We start from the raw sequence: 22235 nt of genomic DNA on the forward strand, positions 1-22235 counted from the left end.
CACTCTAACTGCATTTTATCGATCACTGCGTCATCTACAAACGTTTGCTAAACGTGTTTCAGACGTCTGGTTTATTCGGAATCTCATAGCGGGTATTCACACACGACTCAAATCGAGCATAAACGTCTGTTATCTGTGAAAATACCTACAAACCAGACAAATACAGATTATTTTCATTTCGATTCGATAGAGATTTTTAACAAAATCATCTGGCAGCTCTGATGTGAAGAGTGATTGTGTACTTAAGGGCCCCCAACTTTTTATTTCTATTTGTACTTTGGTTAGGTGTTTGTATCCGCTGATTTGCCGCCGATCCCGCCTCTTAGGGGTGAACAAACTGGCTATCTACAAACAAATAATAGCACCCGCGATCTTCTACGCAACACCAGTGTGGGAATCATGTGCTCAAACTCACAGGAACAAGATCCAGGTAGCACAAAATCGAGTGTTGAGGATGATCCTAAATCGTCCATTTGACACCAGAATAGCAGACCTACATGAGGAGGCTAATATTCCTAAAATCGACTCAAACATCGAGGATATCAGAACAAAATTCGTGGACAAATTCCGCACATCAGAATATGCTTTAATAAGCAATTTGTACATAGTAGGTTAAGTGTAAATAGTAGGTTAAGTTGTATATAGTAGATTTAAGGTATATATATATAGTAGTTTTAACTAGTTTGTATCTCCAATTCCAAACAAAACTATTCTACCAAGGTGGTCCATCATTTCAAAACAATTTAGTCTAAAAATCTCAATATTAATTACAAATAGCTTAGTACTAAAGATGTAAAGAAATATTCTGTGTCACTTAAAAATTTAATATGTTAACCATCGACAAAAACTAAAAATAAAAATCATTTATCATCATTTATTTCCATTTGTAATTTGTATGAAATCTGAATTTGTGGAAAAATCTGTATAGTACAGATATATGTATATAGTCGTGATTCGCTGGTTGGACACTTTTTAACTGAACCACTTTTTAGTTGGACCTCTGCTGGTCGAACCATTGTACAACTAAAAAGCATCTGAATGTCAAAATCTTATGTCAAATTTACTTTGATAATCAATCTGACAATTATTAGAGATGTGAATAGATGCAATTACACTACTAACGTCTCCTTTGGAGAGTTTTTGACATCTATCAGTCGGTCTAACTAACGAATCAAATTCGTTAGTTGGATAGAGGTGTGGCCCAACCAGTGAATCACGATTGTACTGTCGTAATTCGCTGGTTGTGCCACACCTTCAGTCTAACTTACGAATTTGGTTCGCTAGTTGGACCAACTGACAATAATGTAAATAACTCCACAAAAGAGACCTTAATAGCGTAAATGTAACTGTTCGCATCTCTAATTGTTGTCAATAAATTTTTGACAGGTAATTTTGGCATTCAGATGCTTTTCTAAGCAGGACAATGATCCTACTTGCGGAGATCCAACTAAAAAGCGGTCCAATTAAAAAGTGTCCAACGAACGAATCACGGCCCCCATTCTCACGGTTACTTCACCTAGTGAGTAGAAGAAATGTTTGATTCTTAAATGTATCGCACATCACAGTAGTCTTTATCGTAGCAACCGTCTGCTTGGGTGCATCCTGGTCCAGGGTATGACTTGCAAAACTCGTGTTGGTCCTTGAAATGACATGCACCATTTTTTTGGCAGTCATATGTATAGCAATAACTAGAGCAATCGTAAGAACCATCCGTACATTCGTCGCAATCTGAAAATAGTTTGTTTATAAGTGGGAGTTTCATAAAATTTTAGTTGTTAGTATCCGTACCTGGAACACTATCTTCCGCGCTATCGTCTTCATCATCTGTTTCCGATGGCGTCATTATCAAAATACTATCTTCTAAAAAGTATGGTACCATCATACGAAGGTGGATCTGTTGATTTTTATGATCACAGAATGGACCACAACGTCGATGCTCTGTGTGATAACAGCTCCAACGATCCTCTTCTTCACTGTACCGACATATTCTGGGTGAAAATATTTGACAGCATATCTGGTCAACCGCAGCAGACCAGGGCAAGTTATTAGAAATATCCGGTAACAACGGATAATTCGGCACGGCAAAAGATGGTGTTGATGTTTGTCTTGTTACATCCGCACTGGCACATAAATTCGTAAGAGCAGCATTGTTGCACGATTTACGTACACAATGATTTAGCTTCCTTCTAAAACCTGTTGGGCAACTTGCTTCAGCGTAGTGTTGCTTCTGACAAATGCCGTTTTTATAGTGGAATTCAGGTGGACATATGAACTCCGCTTGCTCGGACAAGTACTGACAATAGCTACGGTCGTTTCGGTCAGAAATAGTCCCACTGGGACATGTCGCAGGGGTTGTAACTATTTTTTTACATACTGATCCGTCGAAGCTTAAAGTTGGGCTGCAGCTGGGGTACGAAATGGAACAGAAGTTCTCCAGACATTTTCCACTACCAGAGCATTTCGCCGGTTGCACGCGAGTTGAACAACACTGCCCATTAAGAAGGTAAAAGTTTTCGGTGCATGTTGGAGCTCCACCGACACAAACATCTCGAGTTCTTGGCAACTTGTTTCTGCATGTAGGTTCGCTGTACTCATTATTAATACACAAACCATTTTTAAGTGTATAGTCAGGTCCATTACATTGCATTAGTTCAACACACCTTCCCCGCATCAAAATACCAATACTGCATGTAGCTAGTACTAATTCGTTTTGCATACAGTTTCCGTTATCAAGTGTGTAACCAGTCTTGCAAGTAGATAATTCAGCACGGCACTTTCCGTAGAAGAAGTTGCCGTGAATGCAACTAGCTGGCTTAGAACTCACCGACATACAATCACCATTCCTGCTCAAGAAAGATCCGTCGTTACATTTTGTTGGATACGTGATACATTTGCCCTTCAGAATTATCATACCTTCTGGGCAGTTGGGGCTCTTCGATGAACAACCTGCACATTTTTCATTTCGTAATACATATCCTTTGCCACAAAATGGAGTTTCAACATACTTACACATGTCATTTTGGTAAATGATTCCTTTGCAAGTAGTCATTACGGTAGTATCATTTCGACAGTCAGGACTCTTGGGGTATACACACATATTTTCCACACGTCTCGTTCCTTGAGGACAATTTAGCGACATATAATCACAGCTTCGACAAACACCATTGCTAAATACATAATTTTGGGTCGAGCATATTCCTAGTGCAATGCACGAATCGTTGTGATGAATTAGATTTTGAGGGCATTTATACGAGTCGAATAGTCTCCGTACGCAGAAGCTTCCTTCTATTGATCCATCAATACATTCATTTTTATTCAGACAAATCCCATTAATAAACACGTAATCGTTTGGACATGGCATGGGGGATCGAAATTCCACTCGTTTACAACGAGTACCATCCCGAGTGTAACCAGAATCACATTCTACATGTATGCAGGCTCCATTTACTAGTGTGAATCCCAACGCGCACATGACATTAACTTCTTCAATCTTCACGCAACTACCGTTTGTAATGCTGTAACCCTTCTGACAAATTCTTTCATAGTAGGCGATGCATGTGTTGTTCTCTTTATTGTACCCTGCTGGACATGCTAAACTGACACTGGATTCCAACTGTGTGTTTATTGTGCAGAGATCGCCTACTCCGCAAGGTTCGGATTGTGCCTGGTTGAAATAGTTGAGGTGCCCAGGACCAGGTTGTTGGTACGAGCCATAAGAGCATGGTTGTACTGGACAAGGTGGACTGAAACATTGCGTTATACAGTACTGAAGACCACATTGCATACCATAGCAAGGATTTAAAAAGTTGACGAATGAGGAAAAGTAGTTTGTGGACCGGAAAATACAGTCATCTCCAATTCTCTCATAACCGGTAGGACATATGAGTGCCACTTTACAAAAGCATTTGTTTTCTTGATTCATTAGAATTGTTTTAGGTGGACACATCCAATAGCCATTATACTCCTTGATACATTTGCCATTTGCAAGCTTATATCCTGAAGGGCAATATGGTATTCTCGATTCTACCACAGAATTTCTCCACGTTGTCTTTATACAATTTCCATTTTCTAATTGAAAGCCTGTTGGACAGGCAGGCATTATAAAGTTTTTGAGGGGCTTTCGTATTTCTTTAACACATGCAGTTGGGCCGACAGAATATCCTGACGCGCATTCCGGCGCAGCTTCGCAGAATCCATCCTGATAGACAGTTCCGTCTGGGCAACTTGGCAGTTCCTTCTTTATACATATATTGTCTACGAGTTCGTAATCATCAGGACATGTGAGGTGATTGTGAACACAATAGTTATTTGAGAAAAAGCCAACAGAGCATTCACAGTCCGGTTCTGTTTTTCTAACACAGATATACTTATGCCAAACATACCCGGGAGGACATAGCGGTTCCAATCGTATACATGCATCATCACTCAAATGATACCCTGCTGATTCATTGCATTGAACATATTTCTCTGTACACTTGACACATATTCCGTAACGATTATCATATATATGGTCCTGATCGCATAGCGGTTTCTGGTTTACACATACTTCCCCATCTCTTCTTGTAGACGGTGGACAGAGAGATATTTGATCATTTTGTATCTGTATACATTCACCATCACTGATATGTTGATAACCATGGTCACAGCTAGAGTTGAAACTACACCATCCGTTGAGTAATTGGCTTGATGGTCCGCAGTCTACAGAATAGGAAGTATTTCTTCTACAAAATGCCCCATCTAGGGTGAACCCAGTGGTGCAACATGGTTCACCCAAATCGCAATACGTTTGATCGATCGGTGAACCTCGTATGCAAGTTGGTCTGTGTGAATTTATCTTCCTCGTGCACACCCCATTCACTAGCTGCGCGGATTGAGAACATTGCGCCTTCTCCACCACACATCCTGCTCCGCTAGACTGTCCTTGTTGACACACCGCTTGGGTTGTGATATCCTCAATGCATTTACAATCATCGTGCAGATTCCCTCGACTACATTTGGCTATATCAACACACTTTCCGTTGTAAAAGTGCCCACCGGTGCATTGCGGGTTTTCGAATCTGTACGAAACACAGGACCCATCGCTGATGAATTGTTCGTTTTCACATTCCTTTGGCACCTTGTAGGTTACATTTTTCACTATAACATTGACTCTTCCTTGTTGCAGTTTAAGACATTTTCCTCTGTAAGATTCATAACTTGTCGGGCACTTAAGTGGAACTGTTTCCTCCTCGCATTCTGTACAGGCTGCTTCACAGTTAACACATATTTGAATGCAGACGCCGTTCTGCCTATCATACCCATGAGGACAAGTTCGCGAATGCTGTTGTTGGTAACAAAACCCATTTTCCCAATGATAACCGTTTGGGCAGAATCTGGAGTTAACGCAATTGCTCCCCTCAAGTACGTAACCAGTGGGACATGCAAAACTTTTCACCACGCAGCGATTACCATGGCGAACGCTTCCTGGAGGACATTGCACCTCACGTAGAACGCAGCTGCCTAGATGACGCACGTAGTTTGGAGGACAGGACGACCGTTTGTAGCGGCAATATTGAAGCTCAGAATCCAGTTCATAATCTTTCGGACACGTTTTGACGCAGTCAGCGTTTGTGCAGACACGGCGGACACGTATTTGCAGTGGAATTTTCACTTGGACGTCTTTTAGCTGCCTCGTCTTGCTGGAGTCAACGGAAGTGATAAGGCATTGTTGTAATACTGTTAACACCAAAAGGAGTTTCAGCTGGATGGTTGGCATCTGAAATATATTGTAGTTAGTCGATGTATGGTTGATCCTGAAAGAGCGAGGTTTTTGATAACAATAATTCTTGGATGCGATGAAGTATGCTTGAGTTAAATGAAAGTTGATATACATTGTGGCTAGTTTATTACCATCTCTAGCTTTAAACTCCCATTAAACAAGTTCCTAGCATGCGTCAAAATTGTTAGTAGTAGGTAGTGAACTCCCGTGAAGTACTCGTTTCGTCTGAACTTGAATCGCGATATTGAGAATCAAGTCGGACAAAAACTTGTACTCTTCCTCCGAAGAAAGTACTTCTGTCGAGTAGTTTCGGATATTGTGGCCGGAACACTATTCCAATTAATGGTCTTGTTAGCGGTTGAGGCTCCGATTGGAAGGTGGTTGCAACCGTTGGGATCAGGGATTACCTTTCACGTCTAGTCTAACAGTGGCGAAACCAAGCAGAGGGATAAATCTAAAGCGCTTTAGCGCGCTAGCACGGGAGGAGTTCGTGTCATTTCATCCGTGTTTAAAACTGTCAAATTGAAGTTATCGCTAAGATCATGATTAAAGGTAGATCGGTTATCAACTACTACGAAACTACGAAGAATTTTATCCACTAAACCAGTGGTTTTCAACCGGGGATAATTTACCCACAGGGGTAAATTAGACTGTTGTAGGGGCTGAATTATGCGGGTTTAACTTTAACTTGTTATTCTAACATACATACCCGTCGGATATTCGTTATTATGTATAGTTTTAATTTATTAAGTATTGAGGTACCTGCTAACCCTTAGTTCAGGAAAAATTATGGTTTTCATCCAATTGAAAATCATTTTTTTCTGACAGTGTAGTGATGGTGATCAATTTCCAGAAAGCGGTGCATCATGGGGATCAATATTCGGAAAGGGGTACGTGGAACGAAAAAAGTTGAAAATACTGCTCTAAACTGCCAGGCTCGTAGCTACAAAATCTATAAATTTCATCTTGAATTAGGTCAAGTTTTCTCTGGTCCTGTAAGCATTACACATAAATTAGATAAATTTCTTAGCTTTTCGATCGCCTACTGTGCTATTACAACTGTCTGATAGTTGGCCCTTTGTCCAGGCTCAAGTTTGATGGTTGTTCAAACAAACAGGTTTGACTAATTCGTTGGATGTGATTTTGGCATATCTGTAATTACGTTTCTTGCAGGTTTCTGAGGTTTATCTTGCATATACCTCTGCTCCGAAAACTGTAGGCCGCTTCCCAATAATATCGCATCTTTAATTTTTGTTGACGGGTTAAAATTTTTTAATCGCTAACTTATACTCGTTTTATTAAAAACGAAGAAAAGAAAGGTTTCGTTATATTTATTTACGGCAAAATCTGTCCACTAGATTATTCCGGTCATTCGCTGTACGGTGCTTAGGGATCCACAGATGCGGCCGATTCACGATGAGGAACAAATTAATTAATCCTTGAAAGATATCGAGACAGTCAATATGGCTCGACAATATATCGAAAATGAATATTCCAACGAGCCTCAAGCGTTGGTGAATTTAGCATCTATTATTATACGGGGGTAGACGGCTAGGATCGTTTCGAGGCAGTCTTCTTAGAGCAAATCGTACAACGCTTCTCTGAACGCGCTTCAACCGGTAACTTTGAACGACATTGTATGACGCCCATACTTGTACAGCGTACTCTAAAATACTCCGAACCAGTGCGCAGTATACAGATTGCTCAATGTTGCAAAAGCCTTGGCCGTTGTTGCTGTGATGTTGTTAACGAAAAGAAGTTTTCTCTGAAATAACACACCCAAATCGCAGATGGAATCAACTCTCTCGATAACACAGGCTTGAAGGTTCACAACGCCTTCGACCAAAACTTATCACCTTGCATTTATCGAGGTTGGTTTGTATGCCATTCAGCAAGCAACACTCTTCAATATTGACTATATCATCTTGCAGCACAGGAAAGTAGAGTCTTGAGGCAATAGATCGGAAGATTTTCATATCATCAGCGTAGAGTAACTTTCCAGATTTGATGCGGCGGCAGAGATTGTTGATGAATAAGAGAAAGATAGGTGGCCCTAGGTAACTTCCTTAAGGGTGCATGTTGGCGTTTCAAAAACGCTTGAACATGTGGTGTGGTTCCGTTAGAATTGACGAAAGCAGATCGTTCGGATAGGTAGGATTGTGGTTACCCACGGAGGAATTCCTAGTTGCTGCAGTTTCATAATAGCAATATTGTGCGGTACCTTGGAGTCTTTCAGAAAATCAAAATGTATTGCATCAACTTGTTGACGCTGTTTGACTTAACTGTTTTCTATATTCTGAGTGTTTCCGGCTTTATGGATTCAAACTATTGCAGCATCTTTCCGTACACGTGAGAAAATATTTTCCGTGATCAAACTAGGAAGGGAGAGAATGATATTATACAATGGCAATGTTTCAATGTACTCTTGCGATTGAAACATAGGAGGGCTGGTAAATACATCTCGGTAGCGATCTGCACAAAGATCCAGTGGTTCGGCTGCGGACTGTGAACTGGTGTCTCGAAGAAAAACAAAGAACCACTGGAACGTTTTCTGTTATTCACAAACATCCAGAACGTCGAATTCCGAAGTCTGCTTTGGACTTGGTTAAGATATTCACTGAATGCACTACTTCGGGCTGTTTCATATTGCGGTTCCATTTGAAGAAGACTAGATTTATTCTCGTCAGTCATAAGTATCACGTACGTAAGTAACGTTTTCGTTGTGTCCGGAGTACGTTACATAAACGATCAAGCTTCGAAACATTACGGCGAAGAATCCCATATATGGCCTCCTGGAACGCCGCAACTGCCTAACCCAAATCAGTGCTATCCAATATACCACGTCAATTGACTGCATCAATGGCCGATGATACTTCAGCGACTGTGCATCGATTAAAATAGAAGTTGATCATTGTTAGTTGTAGTAAAAACTACTGCTATCGTAAGTCCGCGTATCAAGTTTTGAAACGAATACCCAAAACAATTTCCCAATACAGAAAAGGTCGGCTGGGGTCTATTAGAAGGTTGATAACAGTCTATTATCTTTTTCCTGACAAAACAGCCTAGAGGCTGTACTTAATTATCACATGGCAACTATTTAACGTGCTGAGTATTATTCGTGTCATCTTTGTGAATCCGATTACGGAACTTCATATAATTGATCAAATTACTCACGAATTTATCAAAAGATCAGTGACCATACTCTTGGTTATTAATAACGAATTATTTTTGAAAAGGTACTAAAGTAGACAGTCATCACTATAATTTTAATGGAACACAGAAAAAACGGAGAAAATTGGTTCGACAGCTTTCCATAATTACTTCAAAATTAACACGCACGATGAACAGAATAACAGATAAGCACTTATTTGTATACACTAAACCGAAAATCCAATCAAACTCGTATCTCTTAAATCTTCCCAACTGAATCGTTCAAACGAGTCGATTGATTTTCGTGAGCGAATCAGCTACCATAACTGGACAGGGGGCTGTAAACTCTCTTGAAAATCTGTAAATGTTCGGGATACTAACAATCGGTAACGAACTCTGTTCAAGCAGATAATCAGATTTCCAAGAGATGTATTAATATGGTCCATGATGAACTACATATGTCCCCAAAAATAAAATGAGCATACTAAATTAAATGATAATTACAAAGATGGTACTGCTCGAGTTTGTTTCACTTATCGCAACTGGTGCAAATTGATTTTTATAAGATTCTAATCCCTTAATTTTTTCTTATAATCACTATTCACTATGAATGTTTCTTACCCTTAGCTATTATAACTCGCTTATAGTGTCAGAGCTAGAACATGTCTGATCAGTTTTCCGTTAGGAACTGAATCGGTTTGATAATCTATACGTAGCAGTACGCTATGCAAATTAAATCAGCAAGGACTTTGCGTTACATCGTGATAAGAGCTAATCGAAGCACTGCGTACGCACTGTCTACTTCCTGAATGGGAAAAACGATGATTGGATGAGATAGAGGGTACATTTACTTGGTTTACCTATACAGTACATTGCATTTATTCACCAATGTATTATGTAATATTTTGATTTAGTCTAATCTTAGTGCTAACGACATTCAATTGGCTAGAGATTACTAAGTAGGGCATGTTATGAGCAATCATGGTACGAAAATGAGAGTAAGGGTGTGAACTAACGGTCATTGATAACAAACTTGATATCTTTCGAAAACACATCTTTTGTCTTCTACAGGTAGTAGTCGAGCTTATCAATAAATCGGTGATTTTAGTGGCAGACACTGACGAATTTCTAAGTGGCCACGCAGCTATTTGCATTTCCAAATTTGAGATATTTAACGAATGTTTGAGCAATTTAACGAAAGCCGTACATCGTTTTTCCTAGTTTAGAGAATACATTTTGAATGTTCGTTTTTTTTCCTCGAAATATCTGATGTCTGGAAATACTGCAAGGGAGATGAGTTCCAGGGCAGCACAAAATAAGCATACATGCGTAGACGAATCAAACGAATCAATATGCACTACTAATATATCACGTGTAACTGATAACAAAGCTCTGAAACACACTTGTGACGAAATGTAAACAAAACAATATAATCATACAAATCTAAATGTAAAAATGTAAATGTAAAAAAGTTCTGAAACATTGCGAATGTTGTTGCTACCCGTTGTGTCGGAGTAGCCGTGAAAGAGAAATTTTGATATTGATGAATATTTTTATTTTATAAGGAGAAAGGTTAAGCAACCCTACTGGAACTCGACTTTCATAAAAAGATAGGAAAGGTAGCATTCTTCTCAATTCAATGTGTCATGAATCATTACTAATCCAACTAACCACTTCCAGTTAATGTGGATTCTAATGTCTCTCAAACTTAGGTTCTGGCAGAATTTTTGTTGTCTATATCGTTTGTTGGCAGTACTTGCTATTTATCTACGGCTGACATCGTGAATATCGATATAACTTGACAATATTGCACAACATTCTTCTGCAACATGGACACGAATATGATATGGATAAAATACTGGTCAGTACAATATACGAGAATTTAAAGCGAAACATTTACTGGATAACTGTATCGTCGACTGCATATTAGAAACGCAACGTATGTATATTTTTTTTTGTTTATTTGAAACGGTTCAATGCGTTTGCCTAACAGTTATGTGTCCAACAAAAAAAGCACCTTTAACAGGACAACGAGGGTACCCGGGTACCCACAAATTGAAATACTCATAACTATGGCTTCTTTTAACCGATTTGGACGCTTTCAAATGTTTTGAATTCAAGAACTCGTCCACTATTTGATTCTGCAAAATAGAACCGGGAGAATGGATCTGGTTTTTGGTAATCCGGAGAAATGTTCCAGTACTAGGGTATGATTTGTAAATTTTAATATTGTCGTAGCGATATGAGTATCAAAACTCTTCAAATTGTCTCGGAAGTCTGTTTTTTATTGGTACGGGAGCCTGTGGCAATTTGAAAAATGGAATTGGAATGGAAAGGTCACTCACGGCCCCACGGGAACCTGCTCCGGAATGTCCGTTCCGGGGTCAAATTACCAAATGGTTCCAAAACCACGAGATACAGCCTACTGATGCAATTCCAAGAATTTCGATACCCATATTTTGCTAGTATTCCATTGAAGTTCGCAAATAGTACTCCAGCACTGAAACCTGCTTCCGGAAACCCAGATACCCGGGAATCAAATGAAGTAATCCGATTCATTTTTACCAAGTCCAAAAGTGGATGAGTTCCTGAATCCAAAACATCCAAAATTATCGAAATCGGTTGGATATTACCTTAGCTATGGGCATTTTAGTTTTGTGGGTACCCAGGTACCTGTTACGCTGTAAAAAAAATCAGGAGCCCCTCCTCACCCCCCTTACTATATCAACAATATTATTAACCCAAAACCTTGACTTAGTGAAGTTCTAAGATGTCACAAAGTTTCAATTCCCAGCTATGGATAAAACATGGGAATTTCCTTAATTGAAACTTAAAAAGATACCCGGGTACCCTGTCGGATACATAACGGTTAACTGAGCCTTGGATCTTTCAATATTCATAATATATAAAGAAAATAATTTAAACTTATCCCGCTATCGCTCGGTTTAACGTCTTTGTCCATACTTTCCTCACCATTACTGCTGTATACGTTTTATCGATTAACTGGTTTGAATTGTTTATGGAACCTACGATCGTGTATCTGTGCTCTTTGTCATTTGCTTCATCGTTGGTGGTACTGACTGTTGATATGGAGATAGTAGGCGCGTTGCAACGGCCAGAAACGCTGTGCGTAGGTTCTGTTGTTCTAGCATTCGTTGGTGATTGAGCAGCAACTACAGTTGTTTGTGATTTAGTTGATGTTTACGAGGGCTTATTGTTTCGTTAGAGGTTTTTGTACATGGCTTTCTATAGTTTGCGAGGTGGGTCTTCTTGTTACAGAACAGGCACGTCAAAATGAACACTACAAATCATATTTACGTGTTTTATGTGTTTTGACTCGTTCATTCGCAAAAGCGAAAATTACGACAACGATCAAAGCGCATTGTCTAGTTGCTTTGTTATAGTAGCTTTATTATATCAAATAACAGATTCTATTGCTAAGGAATGTTGAAGCTTATATAATTTTTCACAAGTTTCTCGTTTACTATGTATCGATATTTTCGTTTAAAAAAAAGATATAATTTTTCGATAATAAATTATCCGAGTTATGTACACATGGCAAAACACTAACGTAAACTGTTTTGTGGGGTACATTTGTACCCCTAACAAACTTTAAGCGGACACTGTTAAGCTGGTCAAGGGAGAAAGCTTGATTATGTAGAACAACACGCAACATTTCGTTGAAAATGATAACGTTAGATCCCTGTATATATGGACGATGACTCAGTTCCACAGTGCATCATCGAACATGTAATTAAACACCAAATGTCGAAATACGGAGAAATAAAATCCGTTATGAATGATAATGGAAAATACTTCTTCTCAGGTATTTCTAACGGAGTTCTTGTGGTAAAAATGAGACTGACAAGGATTATTTCCTCATATGTGACTATCATAGGCAAACTTGATGGTATTATCCAAATCTAAATAACTCTGTGCACCTTCACCGGCCCGAAAAATAAGTGCCAGTTCTGCAATAAGACGGAAAACCCTGTGCCAAAACTGTTAAGAAAACGTCATCAACTGCATTAAAAACTGGCATTCAGCCATCGATATATTCTGCTACGCCACCACAGCGAATAATCACGACTCTGTTCATTGCCACCAAACCAACAGTGAAAACAGCCAGCGAAAAATCTAATGTAGCAGACGAATACACGATAGTGACACACCAGAACAAGAAGCAGGAAGAAACATCCGACCATAAACCACAATAGCGACGATGTTTCCCCGCGGCGTAAAAGGATCTCCACGCGCAACAATATGTAGGGTGCACATGATTTGGAAAGACGGAAAAATATTTTTAATATCGTACATACATGTTAAAAATATATAAAAGAGCCACGGCTTAGTGAAACTAACGCATTGAGCAGTGTTTAATAAAAATAATAGAAATAAACTCCACTCACTTTTTAGGCGATTTTATTGAAAATGACAATGAAGCCTAATATAGGAGATGTTAGTACAGGGAAATTTTAGTAATTGATGATAACGCTAACATTGCAACGCGCTACCAGGTCATGTAGCTTTACTTCAATGGTATTATCGTCTGTATATGCTGGAATGGTGTATAAAAGTTATAACCCACAATTTGATCAAGCATCGCCAACTGGCCGTAATCAGCATATTACTGTACGAAGGGCTAAAAAGGAATTAAGTTAGCAATTTGACTTCTTGTGGTGAAAATACGTCGTATAAAACCTATCCCTTCTAACTTAACCATCCAGTGCAAATCAAATCCAAGAGAGAGAACTTTGGTAACTTATCCAGGACAGATTCTTCTGTGTCAATTTTGTGATCAGTCGCTACACAGAAAAGTATTTGACCCAAAAAGCTGGCCAAAAGTGAAATTTCAAAACTTCCGCTATGGCTTTTAATACAACACGACTGACTTCCTCGATAGCTGTTACACAATTTGGTAGCTTTATTTGATTGATTTGTTACGTTTATACCGTCAGAGATCGAGGTAAAAGGAGAGATAAAATCTCGTCAAAACAGTCAAGATATTTTCGTTCGTATATCTGAGGGTCCATAATATCTATCGACTAGTCTTAAAGTCTTTGCTCAAGCTATTGGTATATATAATCAAATATCGCAATTTACCACATATTTCAATGAATATAACTGATGTAAAAGGGCTGACTATATTGTACAATATTTCCCTAATATTTTTGTTTCAAAAGTGTTATTTATTTATGTTCTAATCATTTCTCATCACAAATTTCAAAGTCAAAGTTTCAGTAAGTAAGTTAAAAGTGAAATTGCTGCATCGTGTTCAATAGATATTTTAGAAAATGCTGTATTTTTCGGTTTCATACTGTGTACGAGATTTTTAAAACGAGTGCTTTCTTAACGGTAAAACTATGTTCACACTACACACTACGTATTGTGAACGTAGTATAAGTCTACTTTCAAAGAATATCTGTGCAAACTTTGAGCGTTGTATTCCAAATATTGTATGAGATACAGCGTTTTGAACGGAACAGGCGACACCCATAGTACGCGCGGCGAAACGATCGCCTTTCGCGCAATACCGCTTTTGAAACTTGTGTGCACTCTTACCAAATGTTACAACCACACTTAAATATGCATACTAACATTATTACAATATAATTCCCAAAGAAAAGTACTTCGCACATCACATAACATCGAATTTCATTCATTAACTGTTTTTATCTGCAGAAGAAGATGATTTTATACATTTTACCAGCTTTTAGACCCGAATACTCTTCTGTGCACTGCTCCTTGGAAAGCTTTTGGGAGAGGCGGCAAGAGAAATTAAATAAAAGCCTCCTAATGCTAAATTTCAAGCTATTGCTAAATCATTGACAGCGAATCGGGCGTTAACTAATACTAACTCAGTGATGATCGCGCCCAGTACCACGAAACCAATTGCCGTTACCACCAGTGATGTATGAACGATTGCGCTAAGTGCTTCCAAACCAACAACCAGCACCACCAATGATGAAGCAATTGTCGACGAAAACGGATTCACAAGAGTGATCTGTAAGAACAAGAAACAAATAAGAACATCGAACCGTCACTCAGATTGAAATTACTACCTATAAATCGACGATTTTTTTATACATTTATGTTACACTGGCTAATTATAGGGACATCCATAAATTACGTAACGCAAAAATTGCCCAAAAATGACTCCCCCCTCTCCCCATGTAACAAATTGTCACAAATTTCTCTATCCTCCCTCCCCTATTACGAAACAAATTTTTTGAAAACATTTTTTTTTCTTCAGTAAAGACATGTTACGTAACGTTCTAGTTTACTCCCCTCCCCCATATGTAGTTTCATCTTTCTTTGGACGAGAGGCAAACCCGTTAGTTATGGTTCTTGATGGATCGAAATCTAGGATTCCGTTAGCGAAGTCACATCTCTTCGTATAACAAAAAATAAAATAGCCGATCTCTTCGAACTAAATCACAACAATTGTATTTTATTTTAATTTGTCGAACCAAAACTACAGATAATTTTATTGCCAACCTAAAAATTACGCCTTACCAACAAATAAATGTTACATAGTCATATATATCCAATAAAGAAACGGTATTACCAAAATTAGAGCATAAATGAATAAAATTCTCGTATTTTTTAGAAGAAAACATTTTAAATAGGTAATATCAAAACTATTGATGACGAATAAATGAATTTTTGTACAATTATGACAATTGACGAGAAAGCACAATTCTATGACTGTTTCACAGTTACCGATACCGGACATATTTCCATAGTTGGTGCGATTACCCTATTTATTTCTTTCGCAATATTCATTCCAAATGTATAGATTCGGCATATCCATTCCAGCAGCATACAGTTGCTTGAATTGAAAAAGGTGTCCTGCAGCATAGCAAGTTAAAAGATTGTTCCTCCCTTATTCTACATAAGAACAGCAACAGAGGCATGGCGCTATGCGCGTGAGCAAAACAAAGTTCATGCTGCATGCGTTGTCAGAGCTCAGAGAGTTCAAATCATAACTCTTCGTAGCACGCGTGCTGAGAATGAGAGTCAATGCGATGTTTTTATTATGTCCGCCCGGTATGTTCATCTGTGCTTATATTATTTGTATACTGTATAAAATAATTGAACCTACTAGGTTTATGTTAATTTCAAAAACTAAAACTGGTAGTTGTTTGGTGACCATCGTCCCTAACCACTAATGGTAAAAGGACAAACAGCTGTTGTTTTTCAATTTCGAATACGAGAGCTCCGCTTTGATCGTCGATCTAACCGCAAGTTGAAGCATAAATGCATAATCTCGCGAGATCAATATTTCAACATTCTCACGTTGTATAAACTTTGTTTACATCATAGTCCTTTCCGGTGGCGATGTTTTTAGAATGCTCAACCCACCGATCGCTAATTCTCTCAGAGAGTATAAAATTACACACCCTTCAATGAATTCATCGCTACAATCAGACAGCAACCACTTTTCTTTCCATCATCGCAGTCAGTATCGTGAGAGAATTGGTCGCGAGTAGTTGTTGGTGTGATATTTCCGAAAGGTTTGCCGATCAATTCGGTTTGGTTACAGGAAAATTAAAGGGAGAAGGAAAGATCCCTCGAGGCACTGGCAGAACGTAACTAGGGATCTTATCTAACTGGAGTGGGGTGAATGGATGAATGCACACAACAGAATTATCAGTGGAATGTGAGAAACACATCAAGCAGCGCTTAGAAATCCTCGGGAAAGATTCAGTGACGAAGTGGGCGCGAATGAAATCAGTGGAGTTATGAATAAATAAATTTTGGATTAATTGGAGGCATTACAAATCGATTATTATTGATGAGTGGTGTATTCTAGTGAAAGCAGCAATGATAATAAATTGATTAAATATCAGCAGAAAGAGGCGGTGCAGTGATTTATGATTTCGGTTCATTGAAAAGCCACCGGAGACGAGGCTCTCAAGCAATAAATAATTTGAAAATTGTGAGTATTTAGCATCTCCCGAACCGAGTTGGATAGAAGCGAGATTGGCTGATTCGCGGGAAGTGAAAAGTTACGTGAAGAGGAAATCGATAAAATTTCCAGCACTGGGAAAATTAAGCTAGAGATGAAAAACCTTCGTGGCCAAAGTGTATGGGAGTGTTTGTTCGTGTGGTGCAGAGATTAATTTTTAGTAAAAAAAAGCTTAACACTGAAGGAAGAACCAAGCGATGCTCAACCCGAAGTGTAATGATTTGCATATAAATTGGATCCGAGGGTAAAGTGAAACAGGAAAAGTTGTTAAATGGTTTACTGGCCAAAAAAAGATTGTTGAATGTGTGAATTGATTAAAGTTCGTGTGAATATTATCCCGAAAAGATTTTAGCATGGAGGAGGAACTACGTTGTCCTGTCTGCAAGCAACTGTTCTCCGGTCCAGTGTTGTTGCCGTGCTACCATGCGCTCTGCCTAGCGTGTGCTGTAGACATTCAAACAACAGCAAATCAAGTGAATCACGCCCCAGCGATTCATTTGCATCAACAGCACTCACAATCGTCGGCTTCATCTGTTAGTACCGGTAGCTCGAGTACAACAGAAAGTGTGTCCTCCGATCAAGACCAGGCTGATAAAGTTAGCATCCTTAGCGAAGCTGACTCTGGCGTCATTTGTTGTACATCGCGTCCCGGCTCATACGCAGGCACTCCGAATCTCCAGGGTCTACTCTTTCCACCGTCAGGTTCTGGATCAGTCTTTTCCCTCGCCTGTCCAGTTTGTCGTAAAATCGTATTTTTCGACGAACTTGGCGCCAGAAACTTACCATTATATCGTGCCATGGAATCCATCGTGGACCGATTTTGCGAACGTGAGGCCCTGCGCTGTCAGATGTGCGAAACAGAACCACCGAAGGTTGCTTCAGTGGTTTGCGAGCAGTGTGAGATTCGATATTGCGATGGATGTCGTGAACTGTGTCATCCGGCACGTGGTCCTTTGGCAAAGCACACACTTACCAAGCCACGTGGCGCCTCTCAACTTCGAGAGTCCATCTGTGGTGAACACAACGAGCCGCTAACGATGTACTGCATGGGATGCAAGTTGCCAATCTGCAACCAGTGTATGGGCGATAACCGTCATCAGTCACATGATCTGCAGTCGATCGTGTCGATGTGCAAAGCTCAAAAGGTAAGCCAATATTCCCATGACAACGGATTAAAACGGTATATCCCTCCTTTTATTTACTCGCACCGTTACTGGAACATTAATAGACGCCGGTCTGCATTCTCCGCCCGTCGTTGGCGGCATCATGGTTGCACTTGCACTTGTGTAGTGGAGCGCTTCTAGAGCAGCTGTCAGGTACTGACAGCAACGGCCGTCCGTTCAGCCCTCCGACGAGTGGTGTTGCGATTTGCGGATGCGCTAAATGCACTTTTGTTATTTTACGGTACAACTCACCGGTCCAGTCAGTAGTGTACTAAAATCGCGCCTTACATCAACCCATGCCATCATCACCCAGGAACCGGTTTACGTGCCGGACGATTTTCACAAACAACCGGTTTCCAACCTGATCTTCTCTCCGCGTTCTTTATTATGATTATTCCTTTCTCTTGTTGTTCTTGGACGCGGCGGCGTTCGTTTTTATTTGGTGTATGTGCTAGAGTTTCCATGGTGTTCAAACCCGTCGGTGTCTGTCGAAATCATGTTTCCATGAAATGGGTCAAAAGTGATGGTTGCAATCTGCATATAAGCGAAAATTGTTTTGTTTTCTCTGCAAAGGCGCCACGGTATCGATTCTTAACAGAAGTTGATTTTTCTCTACAGACGCACCATTGTTGTTTGTAAATACTTTTAGTATATGCATTTATATTACATCATTACAATGATTTGTTTCAAGCATTCACATGACCTGGTAAATTTTAATGGCATTTTGTTTGTTATATTTTTTAGTAATTCAAGATATATTTGTCTTTCAACAGCTGCTTATTGTTATATGCTGTTTTACAAGTTAAATTTAAAGAGCAACAAAAGCTTGTTGTCTGATTTGGGTATATTCGAAGATCTCGAGCTGTAATCCTAGAAATAACAATTCGAGATTTTTTCATCGTGAGACGTTCGCAATGTTTGTCAACTATTAGATAAATAATGGGTATTGAAATATTCTAGGCAATTTCCGGCAATATATCGAAAATTTAAGTTATAATATTTATAGTGTTGGTGTTTTTTGTTCGTAGATTTGGGATTACGATATGATATGATCTGATAACGACAGTTCGAGCTCGTTCGGTACGAGCCAGTTTGCCAACTCTTGCATAATACTGTCAGAGCAGAGAGTTATATCTAACTCCTCTTTTTTGTCAGCTCGTGAAAATGTTGGAGGATTTCCTACATTGAGTATGTGCAGATTTGTATTGCTGAAGTGTTCCATCAATTCGGTACTTCTCAAATTGGTATCTGAGATGCCTTTAAATTATGTGGTGGGCTTTTGCATCACTTCCGATTATATAGGGAAACCCATTTCTGCCACAGTATAATACAGCTCTTTTGAAATCATCAGAAGGTGGTGGTTAATTATGTGGCAAATATACCGAATAATTAACGTATTTCTTGTTTATGTTATTGGCTGTCACAACGAAAAAAATATCGCGCGTTGTGAGGTCGGATATAAGACATGCCTCAATAGCACTATTCGCAAGTATACATGCACGAGGCATTTCACGTGCATTTGTCACGCCATTTTTGTTGAAAGTTACGAAGACGGTGTTAAGTAGCTTTCCAACATAGGATATTAATTGTTGGTAAAACACATAAAACATTTCAAATAACAATTACTATCGTTTACATTACATTTTACATTTACATTTACAGGGTTAACATTGATTCGTTTGATTCGTTGTTGTATATCCGCTTCGTTCAATAATCGAAAGCGAATAAAAATTTGCATTGAATGACGTTTCGGGCAATCCTATTGAACACTGAAGATTTTCATAAAATTTACTTTAATTTGTTCGTATTTACATTGTTGTGTACTTCAACGGTTCATTTTTCATCCAAAAGCTTTCGATTCTATGTAATAAATTGTCGGTTAAGATTCTGAACACCTACAATATCAATTCTATTGTCAACATTTTTTTTTTGCAAAATTTTTGTTTTGGAAAGCCGAACCGTTCAGTATACCAGAATACATTTTACTTCTATAATTTTCTAACTTTTTTTATTTTAGTTGAAGGATTCAGCTGGGAGAGTGTTCACCGCAAGCCTATGCGAAAAAAATCACTTCGGGGGCGATGCCATAGCTCTGACAATTTTCAATACTTTTTTAAGACAACTTGTTATTATGTTATATTTTACCCTAAGGAGAAAAATTGGGTAAACTCCAAAATTTCTCACAAGTTTCGGCTTCACTGTCTTATCGGCATAAACAGAACTTCTGCTCGGACGGGACATCACGTTTGACCAGTCGTTCGATTGAAACACAAAGTGTGTTTTAGTTTTAGGGATCTGCGTCAAGCCGGCGCTAATCTATTCCGACAAAAAGTTAGTGTCGGTTTCTGATGAGACGAAGTCGAAACGCACCCATGTAATAACTTGTTTTTATTTTCTTCAATAGTACTACCAACGCCTTTTCAAAATAAAATCGCTTAAAGCCTTTTTAAAAAATCGTAAGCTCAGCACACTTTTCCCGCTCACCTTTGTATATAAACGTGCCTTATCAAGTAAACGAATTGAATAAAAATAATTGCCAAGGAAGTCAATTGTGTATCTCTTTTAATTAAAAGGTTTGTTTTTGCAGCGTCTTTCCAGTGATAGTTGGAACATGGTTGTGAACTCCAAAAGAAGTCTCATTTTATCCCCAAAAACTCTCGAATACACTAAATAGCTTAGATCAATGGTCACAATAAGAGTATAATAAAATATTTTACCAATCGTCAGAGTTTTAATCGATTAATGCTTATTAATATTTTTCACAAGTCTTTGAGATGTGGCTTCGGCTCCTGGAGGAATTATATTTAGGGTGATAATACCATGCGAGTAAAAACCCAGAGCATTCGAAAAGAGTCACACCCCCACCCGTTATCTCTCGAACGTACCTGGCGAAATTCCTCCCAGGCTTTCGACAATCATACAATAGCTTGGGGGTCTGGAAAGCAGAACTCTGTCAGAATGTCTTTCATAAGAACTCGATCACCGAGCGCTTCGTCAAATTTACACACACGTGGTTCTTGCTACACCACAATCAGTTAACCCATTCATGCCCATGTTGTTTGTGGACAACAACGTTTTTAAACAGCTATAACTTTCGATTGAGACCAGATTTGCTCATAAAAACAAGTAAGGATAATAAATGTGTATATTGCCTTTCATTTGAGTGTTAACAGTTACAAGAATCAGCTCTAGAACTGAAGTTATTGCAATTAGACTGATTGGATTCCGATAGAGCAGTGCTGCCAGGGGCAGTTTATGTTAACGACGGAAAATGAATTTTCCATATATCTTCGTTATGTTTCAATATTTCTAAAACCTGATAAAACTTATCAATGTAGACTGTCTTTGGCTACGTTTTCCACACAAGTGGACTATTGTAAATATTCTAGGAGAATTGTATTGAGCATTGAAAGGTAAAAAATTAACAGCTTCTAACACTTCGAGGGAAGCACCTATTTTTATGAAAAAATGCTTTTCGTGTTTTTTGACCCCACCGCTTTCAAGGAAAAATAGTTTTGAAACCCTACATGCACTAGAAAAAAGTTGGACATGAAAGGGTTAAGCGTTGTTTCAAGCTGTTGTTGAAGAAAACTGCAATCCTCAATTGAGCAGATGAAATGAAATATTTTGAAATCGCCTGCGAAGGAACGGCGACGAGTTCAGCACTAAAACACAACATTGAGGTAAAGCAGAAAGATCAACGGTCTCAAGTAGCTCCATTTTTGGGGAGTAAACAATATCAGTTTGAGCGAAACGTTGCATACTCCCTGTTATGTAGGATGTTAGACACGGCAGGTTGATAGTGGATTATGTCTGAAGTTGTTCGACAATCACCAGCTCGAGACAGCTCTCAATAAAGTTATTGCACGATTAATACTGATATCTCGTTCTTTCTCCTTTTCATGTACTGGGTACATGATGGTGCATTTCCAACAACTGGAACCGGTCCGATTTGTTATTAACATTTTTTTCTGTTTTTAAATATCATAATCAGGCATCGTAATTCTCACTCACTCACGCGAGAAACAGCTTATCCGATTTCCAATTTTTCCGGGATAATATGAGTCGTAAAATTCTCCATCTCCACAAATAGCGTAGGAATACCTTTTCCGATAAAATTTTTCAGATTTTTTCCTTCTCACCGGAGAAGGCGATACTATCTTATTTTTGTGAAAATTAATAAAAGTGCCAA

General features: G+C 38.9%; 2 protein-coding genes across 4 annotated transcripts in view; one reads left to right on the forward strand and one right to left on the reverse strand.

Moving 5' to 3' along the window:
- Nucleotides 1-854: 854 nt before the first annotated feature.
- Nucleotides 855-9588, reverse strand: LOC131682555 (proprotein convertase subtilisin/kexin type 5-like). The gene is made up of 3 exons (XM_058964124.1): nt 9530-9588; nt 1789-5755; nt 855-1728 (listed from the first exon to the last, which is right to left on the reverse strand). Exons 2-3 carry the CDS (start codon nt 5753-5755, stop codon nt 1544-1546), a joined length of 4152 nt encoding a protein of 1383 aa, XP_058820107.1. The 5' UTR covers nt 9530-9588; the 3' UTR covers nt 855-1543.
- Nucleotides 9589-16387: 6799 nt separating this feature from the next.
- Nucleotides 16388-22235, forward strand: part of LOC131682556 (E3 ubiquitin-protein ligase TRIM9) — a 280613-nt gene continuing 274765 nt past the window's right edge. For all 3 annotated transcript variants that reach the window (XM_058964125.1, XM_058964126.1, XM_058964127.1), the window contains exon 1: nt 16388-18025. In XM_058964125.1, the coding sequence (XP_058820108.1) occupies nt 17234-18025 (792 nt within the window). In that variant the 5' untranslated portion in view covers nt 16388-17233. The remainder of the gene's footprint in view (nt 18026-22235) is intronic.

The sequence above is a fragment of the Topomyia yanbarensis genome, chromosome 2 (assembly GCF_030247195.1).
Source record: "Topomyia yanbarensis strain Yona2022 chromosome 2, ASM3024719v1, whole genome shotgun sequence".
NCBI classification, from domain to species: domain Eukaryota; kingdom Metazoa; phylum Arthropoda; class Insecta; order Diptera; family Culicidae; genus Topomyia; species Topomyia yanbarensis.